Here is a 13,533-nt window from a genome sequence, read left to right as displayed (position 1 = left end):
TGGCCTGGTCCCCCCCAACTGTCCTCCCCTGCAGGCCTGGTCGCCGCCAACTGCCTGCCCCTGCTGGCCCAGTCGCCCCTAACTGCTCTCCCCTGCTGGCCATCTTGTGGCGGTCATCTTGTGTTGGAGCGATGGTCAATTTGCATATTACCTCTTTATTATATAGGATAAGGAAACTGAGACTGGAATAGTTTGCTCCAGGTCAAACTAATAAATGGCAAGCTGGAAGTCACCAGAGTGAGTTTGTAACCTCTGTGCTTATTTCTTTTACTCCTCTTAACTTGGCTTGGTTTGGTTTGTGAAGCAGTTTAAGCACTTGGCTCAATCAAATCAGAGAGTAATCAGAAATAGATACAAAGAGTGGGGTCTTGATCCAAAAACAACAACAACAAAAAAAACAAACATCCAAAAAAAAACCCCACAAAAAACAACCACAACAAAGAGTGGGGTCTTATTTTAAGGAACTTGAATGGTAGGTAAGTTAAGATTTAACCTGAGCTGAAGTAGAAAGTCTTTTAACAATCTGGAACAATCTGGAGTAACCTAATTATCAGGACTGCAAAGATTTCAGAAAGCCACGTTGCCCAGTATTTCTGTCCTGCAATACCCCTGAGAGGTCAGGGTGATAACCCCAGTTGAAGGTGAACTAAGGGAAGTCTAGTGAGGTCATCTACGCAGTCCAAATGCAGCCAGGTTGTAATGTGGGAGCTCAAGGTGAGATCAGACAATAAATGGGTCCGGGCTGCCTGTCACTAGTTGTGTCAGTTAAGCAGAGACAGGGTTGAATCATGTATGAACATTTATTCCAATAATGCCAGAAGTATGGGAGAACATTAGGTCATCCATGAAAGTCTGCTTTGCACCCCCTCTCTCCCCTTTAAGCCAACTGCTTATATTGGGTAGAAGGACAAAGATTATATCCGGAAGGAAGTAGGCAAAAGCAGTAACAATGGGTATGCAAAAGGAATAAAATTGGGTAAAATGGCTACAGATTATAGGCAATGCGGGCTGAGGGATTGCTAAATGCAGGCAACCCCCATTGTTTCAGCAACAAGGTTGTTAATCTTTTCATGATGATAGGCAATTCTCAGATAAGGAGAATGGGCCGTATTTCCAGGTTAATACCCAGGTCCTGGGATGTACAACTCCCAGCCAGGTTAGAATGTGCTTTCTTTAATCAGAACAAAACAATCACGGTTAACAGAGCATGATTAATATCCTATCTAATAAAAGAGTAATATGCAAATTGACCATCACTCCAACACACAAGATGGCTGCCCCCATGTGGTCAAAGATGGCTGCCCCCATGTGGACACAAGATGGCCGCCACAGCAGGGGAAGGCAGTTGGGAGGGATCAAGTCTGCAAGGGAGGGCAGTTGTGGGCGATCAGGCCAGCAGGGGAGGGCAGTTGGGAGGGACCAGGCCTGCAAGGGAGGGCAGTTGGAGGTGATCAAGCCTGCAGGGGAGGGCAGTTAGGGGTGACCAAGCCGGCAGAGGAGGGAAGTTGGGGGCGACCGGGCCTGCAGGGAAGGGCAATTGGGGGGGGACCCAGGCCTGCAGAGGAGGGCAGGTAGGGGCAATCAGCTGGCAGGGGAGCAGTTAGGCATCAATCAGGCTGTCAGGGGAGTGGTTAGGGGGTAATCAGGCTGGCAGGCAGAAGCGGTTAGGGGCAATCAGGAAGGCAAGGAGGCAAGCAGTTGGGAGCCAGCAGTCCTGGATTGTGAGAGGGATGTCCGGCTGCCCGTTTAGGCCTGTTCCTGGTAGGATCGGGCCTAAACAGGCAGTCAGACATCCCTTGAGGGGTCCCAGATTGGAGAGGGTGCAGGCTGGGCTGAGGGACGCACCCTCCCCCGTGCACGAATTTTGTGCACCGGGCCTCTAGTTTCTTATAACTAGTCTCCACTGTTCTGTTTCTCCCTCCTGCCCCTAACAAAGGTTCACTCTCCTTCAGTAGTTCATGCTGTGTCCCTTGAGTGACAGGGCTTATCCTCTGCATGCTTTGGGATATATAAAAATAAGGCATGATCTTGGTCTTTGAGAAGCTCACAGGCCTATAGGGGAAACAGACATAAACAAAAAAACGCCCCTTGGAATAGAGTGGAATGGAGCACAGAAGGACTGTCGTCCCTTTTCTTCTCTCCGGGCCATGCCTTCTTTTCTCTCCCCTCCTTCTCTCCCCTGTATGCTCCCCCGTTGTTCTTCCCAGTTCTCAAGATGCTCTGTTCTGAAACAGTCTTCTTCAAAGTGCCAAAAAGACTCTTCCAGGCCTTCATATGCATTATTACTGTTTTTTTTTTTATGCATATTTCACTTTAATTTTCACTCTTATAGTATTTAAAACATTTTTTCATCTTTAGGAAATAAGTAGTGGGCCAAATACAAATATTTACCTTAGTGATTAATTATTCTCCATTAAACATATGTCTAGAAATGATTTGATTATATTCAAAGTTTTTGTGACTATAACTTTAAAAAAAATCAAATACACAGAAAATACTTTTGAAATTGGTTGGTATGGGGGGTTAAATTAAAACATAGCCTGCAACATTTTTTCAGAACTAGGACTTAAGCCAGAGTCTGGATACTACATATTTAGTATTTAGTACATATTACTTCACAACTATAAATAATGTAAACATACAATATTTACATTAGTTTAACTCAGAAATCATTAAAATATTGTAAATTTAAAAAAATGTGTGGGCCCTGGTTGATTTGCTCAGTGGTTAGAGTGGAGACCCGTGCATTGAACCTGGGTTTCAGGTTTGATCTCTGGCCCTGGTCTGGGCTCATGCGGGAGGCAACCAGTCAATGTGTCTCTCTCACATTGCTGTTTCTCTCTCTCTCCTCCTCCCTTCCACTCTCTCTAAAAATATCCTCTGGTGAGGATTAACAAAAAATAAAATAAATGTGCCAAATATTTGTATTCTAAAAATGTTTTTATCTCTGGCTGCTTCATCCAGTTTTTCTGGACCATGTAATATTGATCATGCCCAAGAAAAAAATCTGTGTGTTAAGACAAGCATTAGTGATGTTGTATTCTTATCAAAACAAATAAATGAAAAAAACACACAAAAGGAAGGTTTTGGAGGTGATGGGAATGTTTATTACCTTGATTGTGGTGATGGGAACATGAGCGAATAAATATGTCCCAACTCACCAAGGTGTATATGCTAATTATGTACAGTTTTTTGTTTTTTTGTGTGTGTGTGTTGTTTTTGTTTTTTGCAAACTCAGTAAAAAAAAAAAAAAAAAGGACTAGCATTGTAGTATTTTAAAAACAGTCTTGGACAGTAACCAGATATTGAAAAGAAATGAATATTGTTTAAGGAAGGTTAATCTTTGAAGGACTGTCACAAATAAAGCCGCTCAAATTCATAGACTAGATGAGGGTACTTCAAATAGGTGATGGAACCACAATTATCCCAGAATGACTGCTGTTGTCCTTGGAGTGTCTGTGTATGGTTTTGGTTTTTTTTAATCTCTCTAGGTTTTTTCAAGAATAGAACCTTTAAAATAAAATGTTCTGAAATACAGTCTTTGGCAGTTTTACTCTGTACACTTAATCTCAAAAGAAAATCAGTTTACTGAGAGATAAAAATATGAAATTATTAACTGTTTTTCTTTTCTTTCTACTTCAGAGTGCCTATTGTTAAACCACAAGTGGCTAACTGGGAGCTTTCAGTAAAACTGAATAATGAAGTTCATACTGTTGTAGCATCAAACAATGGGAAAATGTTCTCTGTAAGTTTTCTTTCTTTTTTGGGGGTGGTGTAATTTTGAAATTATCTATGAATATTTTAAACAATTTTTAACTTCTGCAGTGACTTACATCTTTTGAATCTATAACATAGCTTTGTATTTGTTTCATCTTCTTTAGGAAGCTGAACGTAAATGGAAATTTTTTTTCTCTGATGGTAATTAGGAAATAACATTCCTAGATTTAAGTCGCATTCTAGACCCACCTCTTGACACCTGATTCATTTTTTCTTTTATTATTGAGATACTTTTGGCTTTGCAATAGAGAAGAGTATCTTTAATTATAATTCCAAATGCATGATAGCTGTGGTATGTCACCATTCTTTTAAAATAATAATCTGAAGCCTCATATAACATTTTCTTGAGATTTCATGTTGTGAGACATTCATGAGGCTAAATTTACCTTATGATGACATTCCTTTTGTTTTGAAGAACTTAAAACCCTAGGATGATATCCATGACAAAACTGCTTTAGTTTAATTCTTGTCTGTACTGAATAATGTTACAATAAGATTTAGTGTTTGTACTGTGGTATAAGTAATATGCTTAAATTCTGTTTTTGAGATTGCCAGAAAAAACCATGAAGTTTCTATTTTAACTTGTGTCCTTTTTTAGTTTCAGCATGAACCCAGAAACTACTATATACTTAGCACAATAAATATTATATTAATTTACATTCCTTTTCTTATGGCTAAGCTGCATTGAAATGACATTTTGTTTTGGGGAAAATGACTTTTTGTCAAAAGATTTAAACAGGATATGAAAATCATAATAATACAATTTCACTGAAATAAGACCTGCTGAGGTTTTAGGTGCACAGCAGTTTCTTGATCCCAGCTAAAAAATGCCGGAAGTCAAGAATTAATGAGAATTCATTTATTCAACAAATACTTAGGCAAGACTGTACCGGCTGTGTGCTGGGTAAGTGCTAAGCTGCTACACCAGAGAAGCTGACGTCCTATGTGGTGGCATCACAAGTAAATGAGGTTACTTCATGAACTAAGGGCAGTCTCCTTGGTTTGTTTAAACTCTGTGACTCATTCTACATGCTAAAACTGCTGAAGCATTTGTTACTAAAAGATGTTTCACTCAACTCTTTTAAAATGAAAGCTATGATGGAATTAAACAGTTGTCTTACGATTTATTTTGTGAGGAACTTATATGATTCTTTACATTCCTCCTTTCCACGTGATTGTTTTAAAGAATAGTATTGTAAGTGGACAGTTAACCATACATCAGGTTGAGTGGCAAATTATGTTGTGTAGTAGAGACTACTAATATTATTATGTAGCATTTTCCTTCAGGAAGGTTAACTTTACAAAAAGGTAGACTTTAGCATAATTTGTGAGTCACCACTGTAGTGGTAACCACTGTAGTGGTAATCTGATATCCCAACACTATATTTTTCTAAGCCGTGCCTTGGCTTAATAAGAAAACTGCTCTGGTTACTTCTTTGAACTGTTATTTCTCTGTGCTTGTGTAGATTCCATGTTGGAAAACTAGAGGCCATTGGCCTGACAGTTCAAGTGGTGTCTTTGAATTGTTACCTCCTGTTTCACTTTTTAGCTCCTGAAGAAAGTAGGCTGTTTTAAAAACAAAATTAATGCATGAAAAATTTCCCCGGAAAATATCCACCTTGTTATATAGTATCAAAATCTATTTCCCATATTTATTGGCTTAGCTATTATCAGAAGTATCAAACCTAATGAAAAGAGAGTACTCCTGATAGTATATTTCTTTTTTCCTAAAGCATATATATATATTATGAAAGGAGTCAAGTTGAATTGTGTGGAGCAAGTAAAGGCTCACTGGTATGAAGATTTTAATAGTGTAGAACCCCTGCTTTTAGCGTCTTAGAAGTGAGAACTGTGACTATTTACTTGGTTTTCTAGATTACCTACTGCCAAACCAAGAGAAAATGAATTAGCCTAGAGGTGACAGTCTAGGTTAATGACCCCAGAGGTAGTCCAGGCAAAGTCATATTTGCTTATTAGCCCACAGTAATGCTTCAGATACCACATGTTTTCACACTTCTTTTATCTAATTAAAACATTTAGTTGTAAGATATATCAAATTAGGAAAGCACGGCGAATATACAAATCTTCTACTATGGTTTCCTATTAAAAAAGAAAAAAATTATAGATAACAGCTAAATCCCTTCTGTACATCATCCCATTTCCGCCCTTTTCCTCCCCAGAGGTGAGAGCTATCCTGAAGGTGCTGTCTGTTGTTTCGTTACATGTCGTTACACTTTTATTATGTATATATGTACCATAATAATAGTGAAAAAGAAAATTGTGAAAACATAAGTACTGGATGATACCATTTATATAAGACTTAAAAAATACAAAAAACAATTCAATTTACAATAGCATAAAAAAGAATAAGATACTTAGAAATAAACTTAACTATGGAGGAGAAAAACTTGTACACTGGAAACTATATTACACTAGGAACTACAAAATTTTGCTGAAAGAAATTAAAGAAGACACATATAAATGGAAAGCCATTTTATGTTCATAGATGGGAAGACTTTTAATGTTGGTATGATGTCAATACTACCTAAAGTGATCTATAGGTTTAGTGCAATCCTTATCAAAATCCCTTGGAGTTTTGCAGAAATATAAAAATCCATCCTGTGATTCATATGGAATCTCAAGGGACCCCAAATAGCCAAAACAATTTTGAAAAAGAACAAAGTTGGAGAGCTCATACTTCCTGATTTCAAAACTTAAAACAAAACTACAGTAATTAAAATAGTGTTGTACTGGCATAAGACAGATGCATAGATCAATGGAGTAGACTTGAAAGCCCAGAAATAAACCCTTCGTTATATGGTCAAATGATTTTGATAGGAATGCCAAAGCCATTCAATGGGAAAGGAGTCTTTTAAACAACTAGTACTACGGGAGGGGGTGTGCTGGGCTGGGTGGAAAAGGAGAAGGAATTAAGTATGTATAAATCAATCAGTCAATAAAAATAAAATAAAACAAAGGAAAAATGAAGTTGGACCCTACCTTAAAGCAAATATAAAATTAACTAAACATGTATTAAAGACCTAAATGTACCTGGGAGGATGTGGGAGCAGGGTAGAGGGGGTTAATGGGAGAAAATGTGGGACATCTGTAATACTTTCAACAATAAAGATAATTTTTTTAATAAAAGAGACTTAAATGTAAGAGCTAAAGCTATAAAACTTTTAGAGGGAAACATGAGAAAAGCCTTATGACATTGGATTTGATGATCATTTCTTGACTATGACATTAAAAGCACAGTCAACAAAAGAAAAAGAGATAAATTAGACTACATCAAAATGTAAAACTTTTGTGCATCAAAGGACACAATCAACAGAGTGAAAATGCAATCCATGGAGTAGGAGAAAATATCCTATATAATAAAAGCCTAATATGCTAAGTGTCCAGTCGTCCAGTGACCAGTTGACTGTTCAACCAATCAAAGCGTAATATGCTAATGATATGCTAAGGCTACTCAACCACTTGCTATGATGTGCACTGACCACCAAGGGGCAGATGCTCCAATCGGTAGGTTAGCTTGCTGTTGGGGTCCGGCCGATAGGGACTGAGTGAGATGGGCTGGATACACCCTGGAACCCTCCCTCAGTCCCCCCCCACCCTACCTGATCGTGCACTGGTGGGGTCCCTCAGCTTGGCCTGCATCCTCTTGCAATCCAGGACCCCTCAGGGGATGTCAGAGAGCCGGTTTCAGCCTGATCCCGCAGGCCACCCAGAGGGAACCCCACCCATGCACAAATTTGTGCACCGAGCCTCAAGTTTGTATATATCTGACAAGGAATATTATCCAGAATATATAAAGGATTCCAACAACTCAATAGCAAAACAAATAAACACACAACCTGTTTTAAAAGGACTTGAATAGATATTTTTCCAAAGAAGATAGATATACAAATGGCCAATAAGCATAAGAAAAGGTGCCTACATTTCCAGCCATCTCTCCGGACAGACAGAAACCCTGCTGCTTTTCACAGGCACCTTTCTCAGTTCTGATGCTCTGGGCCAGGAAGCCCAGTTTGGAGTTTAGAGCCCAGAATTCTCAGTGGGAATCACCCACAGCTGAAATATCCCACTGGAACTTTAGCTGCTGTCTGTGGGAGCCCGGCCAGCCCTTTCATGCCTCCGCCCTTCCTACCAGTCTTTATACCGTCTCCACTTTCCACCCTTGATTATCAAGGTTCTCTCTGGCTAGTTTCCAGTTGATTTTTCAGGGTGGTTCTTCTATATTTTAGTTGTATTTCCAGTTTGGTCCTGGGAGAGTGTCAGTGTAGCTTCCACTTACTCCACCACCATTTTGGAATCTCCAAAAAACTAACTCTATAGTTGTAAAACTTTCTTGCAGTTTTAAATTACAGAGTCTTTTCATTTCCCAATTTCAAGTAAGTTATGTATTGATAAAGTTTATATTAAAAGTTAAATGGCAGAGATCCACTTCTTAAAAGGCAGTTCTATGCAGCAAACCAACTATAATTAGTAAAAAGTATGAAAATCACTTTGCAAGTCACATGTTATATGTAGAAAATCTTAAGAAATTCACTGAGAAGTTATTACAATTATGAATAGGTTTAGCAAGGGTACAGGATACTAAATAAATAAATTCTATTTTTATTTACTTGCAGTAAAAAATCCAAAAATAAGATTATTAAAATTCCATAAACAAGAGCATCAAAAGAATAAAATACTTAGAATAAATGTAACAAAGGAAGGGCAAAACTTATACTGTGAAAACTACAGACTATTGAAAAAATTAAATAAAATCTGAATAAAGAGAAAGCATCTTACATTTATAAATTGAAAAACTTAATACTGTTACGGTGCCATTACTTTCCAAATTAGTGTACAGATTCTGTGCAGTTCTTATCAGAATACAAACTTTATTTTTGTCAAAAATTGACAAGCTGGTACTAAAATTCACATGAAACTTAACCCAGAACAGCCAAAACAATCTTGAAAAAAAGAACAAATTTGGAGAACTCACACTTACCCCTTTCAAAACTTACTAGAAAACTATCATGTAATTAAGTCAGTATAGTACTTGCATAAAAATTAAGTGACTTTTCATAAAGGTGCGAAGGTAAATCAATGAGGGGAAGAATAGTGTTTTCAACAACTGTTGGTGGAACAACTGGGTAGCTGCATATAAAAAATGAGTTTATATACCAAAATTAACCCCAAATGAATAAAAGATTTAAATTTAAGAGGTTGCCCTAGCCAGTTTGGCTCAGTAGATAGAGCATCAGCCTGTGGACTGAAGGGTTCCAGGGGATTCCGGTCAAGGGCATGTACCTTGGTTACAAGCTTGATCCCAGTAGGGGCCGTGCAGGAGGCAGCCGATCGATGATGTTCCTCTCTCATAATTTTTCTATCTCTTTATCCCTCTCCCTCTCTCTCTCAAAATCATTAAAAAAATAAAAATTAAGAGGTAAAACAATAAAACTCTTATAAGAAAACATAGTTTGTTAAAAAATCAGAGATATTTTCTATAGATAAATAATTTCTTCTTATTTTTAATCCTCGCCTGATGATGTTTTTTTCGATTTTTACTTTTATTGATTTTTAGGGAGAGAGAGAGAAACATTGATGTGAGAGAGACACATCCATCAGTTGCCTCCTGTATGGACCCCAACCAGAGATCCAACCTGCAAACTAGGTATGTGCCTTGACCAGAAATTGAACTCACAACCTTTTGGTATATGGGCCTACACTCCAACCAGTTGAGCCACCTGGCCAGGGTGCATCCTTAATTTTAGTTTTAATTGTTTTAAACAGTAGAGTGAGAAGAGGATTTTCCTGTCTTGTTTTAGTTGCATTGTTGATTTTGATACTTATTTTAGCTTACTCAAAATTATTTTCACAAAGCAATAGATTACTTTGGTCTGTTTTATTAAATATGTGCCTTGCCCAGGCACTGTGGTAAGGAATTCATAAACATTATGTCCCAGTTTACAGATGAGTTTGGAAATTGAGGTTAAAAAAGATTAAGTAAGAGAGCTGAAGTCACATAGCTTGTGAGTATCTATAGATATAAAACTCTAATATGCAAATAGACCAAACAGTGGAACAACCGAACAACCGGTCGCTATGATGTGTGCTGACCACTAGAATGTGTGCAGATGTGTGCAGAACATGGCGGGCATTGGCAGCGGCGGGATGGTGGAGCAGGTGAGTGGGGCACCAGACCAAGGCAGGGTGCCGGTTGCTGTCATCAGGGCGAGCCTCTGGGGGTAACTGAAAATTCTTTGCTCCCACGCGCCATGGTCCCGCCTGGCACTTGCACCTGCTGCCAGTGCTGTCCCCACTCGCACCCACTGCCGGCACCTGGTGTCGGCCCCGATCACTTGGTGCCATCAGCGGGTGCAAGCAGTGGCTGCTGGCCCCGATCGCCCCTTAGGGCTTCTCCACCTCCCCATGCTCTTGAGGGGCCATTGGGGCCAGCAGCCTCCTCTTGCACCCGCTGCCGGCGAGGGTCCAGCTTGCACCTGCTGCCAGCGTCGGAGCTGCTGCTCACACCCACTGCCAACGTCGGCCCCACTCACACCCGCAGCCGGTGCCCGGTGCTGGTCCCGATCGCTAGGTGCCGTCAGTGGGTGTGAGTGGCAGCTGCTGGCCCTGATTGCCCCTGAGGGCTTCTCCACCTCCCCCTGCTCCTAAGGGGCAATCGGGGCAGCAGCTGCTGCTCGCACCCGCTGCTGGTGCCGGCCCCAATCGCCCTGCGCCATCAGTGGGTGAGAGTGGGGCCGGCGCCATCAGTGCATGGGAGCGGTGGCAGTGGGAGCGGGGCTGCCGGCAGACAGGGGATGGGGGGCCACAGTGGGAAGGGCCAAGGGGGTGCTCAGATGATGGGCTGAGACCCGCCCCTTTGCCCACCACAGCTTTGCGGCCCACAGTTCCTTTCAAGGTGCATGAATTCATGCATTGGGCCCCTAGTAGAATATAAAATGAAACCCAGGTTGGTGTGATTCTAAGGCCCATGAACTAGTTAGTACCTCTTTGCATCTAACTTTTCAAAGTAGTTTTGTTAGACAAAATTCTGAGAAATAGTAGCACTGTCGTGGGAAATTAGCTCTGCCATTCTGTGGATAAATCATTGTTATTACAAGGAAAAATACATTTATTTCTAACCAGAATGCTTTGTTACATGATAACAAGAATTTTCTTCGTGATATGTTGAAAGTCATACTGTTTAGTGGAATTATGGAAGGCATTGCAAAAACATGAATAAATCACAAAAAATGTACACAATGTACCCATTTTTTTAAAAAACATATTTTTTATTGATTTCTGAGAGGAAGAGAGGAGAGAGAGATATAAACATCATTGATGAGAGAGAATCATTGATTGGCTGCTTCCTGCACGCCCCCTACTGGGGATCGAGCCCATAACCCGGATATGTGCCCTTGGCTGTAATCGAACCCTGGACCCTTCAGTCCGCAGGCCAACCCTCTCTCCACTGAGCCAAACTGGCTAGGGCTGTACCCACTTTTTAAAAGTACACAATTAGATGTTAAAAAGCATTTTTAGTATCTTACTACCTGTGTAGGTATTAATCTATTTTTCAAATTAGTGTTAAAATTCAAAATACTGACTTTAGCAGTGATGTTACAGTTTTACACAAGTAATTTTTAGAGCAATACAAGGTTTGAGATAGATAAGATTTTGCATCTAAAAGAGTTTGTGCTTTCATCTTGTTTTCTTAATATTGTTCATTTTGGTTGAGGTAAAACTGTCTCATCTTTAGATGCCTATGGTGAAGGGAAGGAAATGTTTTGTAGTATTCATATCACTGAAATTACCACCCTATATTTTTCTTCTTAAAGAAATATGGTGATGAACATAGAATGAAAAATAATAATTACATATGGGTGCATAATAAGAAATAATTATATATGCATTGTTTGAGGTTTTCTTTCTCAAATATAGCCAACCCTTTCTCATTTGTTCTACTCTATGTATTTTGTTCTAGATTTCTTGAATAAGGAAACATCCCAGCAATTTTTTATTCATATTTAGATAGCGCTTAAAAAATGTGGTTTTAAGTAGAGCTATATAATATTTTTATATAACATTTCATAAAGATTAAGAATTAAATGAACTCAGCATGTATCAGTAAATAATCTCATGTACCAAATAACATTTTCTGTTTCCAAATATTCATGTAAACTAAACAGTCTTAAATGTATTTTTAATATTAGTTCATACCTGCATTTCACATCATAATCTCTGTTCTTTTTATCTCATTTGTAGTTACTGGACATTTTATAGAGACTAAGAGTTTTGTTTCTTTTAAAGAAATAATTTTCAAATGCCTAGAAAAAAATACAATATTATTACATTTGTCCTTTTGCCTCTCTGGTCAGTTTTTAGAATACACTCTTATTCTTGAACATGAAAAGGAGTTCAGCAAACAAAGTCAGCTCACTATTACATTTATATCTAATGTAAGCTTTTTGTTAAAATGTATGGCTAAATAGTAGGCTGACAGGTAAAGAAAAGAATATTTTTGCCCTAGCTGATTTGACTCAGTGGATAGAGTGTTGGCCTGCAGACCAAAGGGTCCCGGGTTCGATTTTGGTCAAGGGTAGGTGCCTTGGTTGCAGGTTCCTCCCAGGCCTGGGCCCTGGTCAGGGTACATGCAAGAGGGAACCAATTGAGGTGTTCATCTCACATCAATGTTTATCTCTGTCTTTCCCTTTCTTTTCCACTCTCTCTAAAAGATCAATGGAAAAAATACCCTCAGGTGAGGATTAACAAAAGAAAAGAAAAGAAAAGAAAAGAAAAGAAAAGAAAAGAAAAGAAAAGAAAAGAAAAGAAAAATAGCCTTTAAAAATGAATACCGTAGTCCTGGCTGGTGTGGCTCAGTTGGTTGAGTGTGGTCCCATGCACTGAAAGGTTAAGTTCCATTCCCAGTCAGGGACTAGAATCCCTAGTAGGGGGTGTGTGGGAGGCAGCTAATTTGTGTTTCACTCTCCCTTCTTCTCTTTCTCTCTCTCTCTAAAGATCAATAAAAACATATTAAAAAAATGGATACCATAATACTATTAGGGGCTTATAATAAAGGACTGCAATTGTATTTAGAAAATGGCCTTATAGTATGTGATAAACAGTAGAAATTTGAAGTTTTTAAGTCATGCAAAATATTTTTTATTTAAAACCTTTTTCCCTTTTGACAGCCATTAACTGTTACAATCATGTAAACTACTTTTTAAGAAAATTCTTTATTGTTTAAAATATTACATATGTCTCCTTTTCCCCCCATTGACCTCTTCCCGGTCGTTCCTATCCCCCCCTCCTCCCAGTATAAACTACTTTTCTGTTTGGTTAATTTTTTTACTTAAACTCTCCACCAATCCCACCATTTTAAAAAAGTTTACTAAACAAAGCAACAGAAATATTATCCTATTTGAGGAAAGTATTTTCTGTTGATGATTTTTTTTAACAGAAAAATGTAACAGTGTATTAACATGAAATATTTTCCTGTTGGCTAAAACATTTGTTTTCTTGGTTAAATTATTTTTCCATTTGAGAAAAATTACTCAGAAAATAAGTCCAGGTAATTGCTTTTAAAAAGTTAATTTTTTCTTCAAGAAATATAAAACCATTGTAAGTAAAGCCAACAGGCTAGAGGGAAAATTTGCAGCTTAGTGGGGGGAAAAAAGGGAATGTTCTTAGTATATTAAGAACTCTTACAATCAATATGAACAAGACCAACTACCCAGGTGAAAAAATGTTCAAAGACGGTTT

General features: G+C 38.7%; 1 protein-coding gene across 2 annotated transcripts in view; it reads left to right on the top strand.

The window, feature by feature from the left end:
* PCCA (propionyl-CoA carboxylase subunit alpha) overlaps nt 1-13,533 on the top strand; it is a 402,018-nt gene that overhangs the window by 259,618 nt on the left and 128,867 nt on the right. For both annotated transcript variants that reach the window (XM_080662438.1, XM_080662437.1), the window contains exon 19: nt 3,643-3,745. In XM_080662438.1, the coding sequence (XP_080518564.1) occupies nt 3,643-3,745 (103 nt within the window). The remainder of the gene's footprint in view (nt 1-3,642; nt 3,746-13,533) is intronic.

This window comes from Plecotus auritus, assembly GCF_963455305.1.
Source record: "Plecotus auritus genome assembly, chromosome: 3".
Classification (NCBI taxonomy): Eukaryota; Metazoa; Chordata; class Mammalia; order Chiroptera; family Vespertilionidae; genus Plecotus; species Plecotus auritus.
Note: the sequence above shows the minus strand (reverse complement) of the source record. Positions and strands in the feature narration are given on the sequence as shown.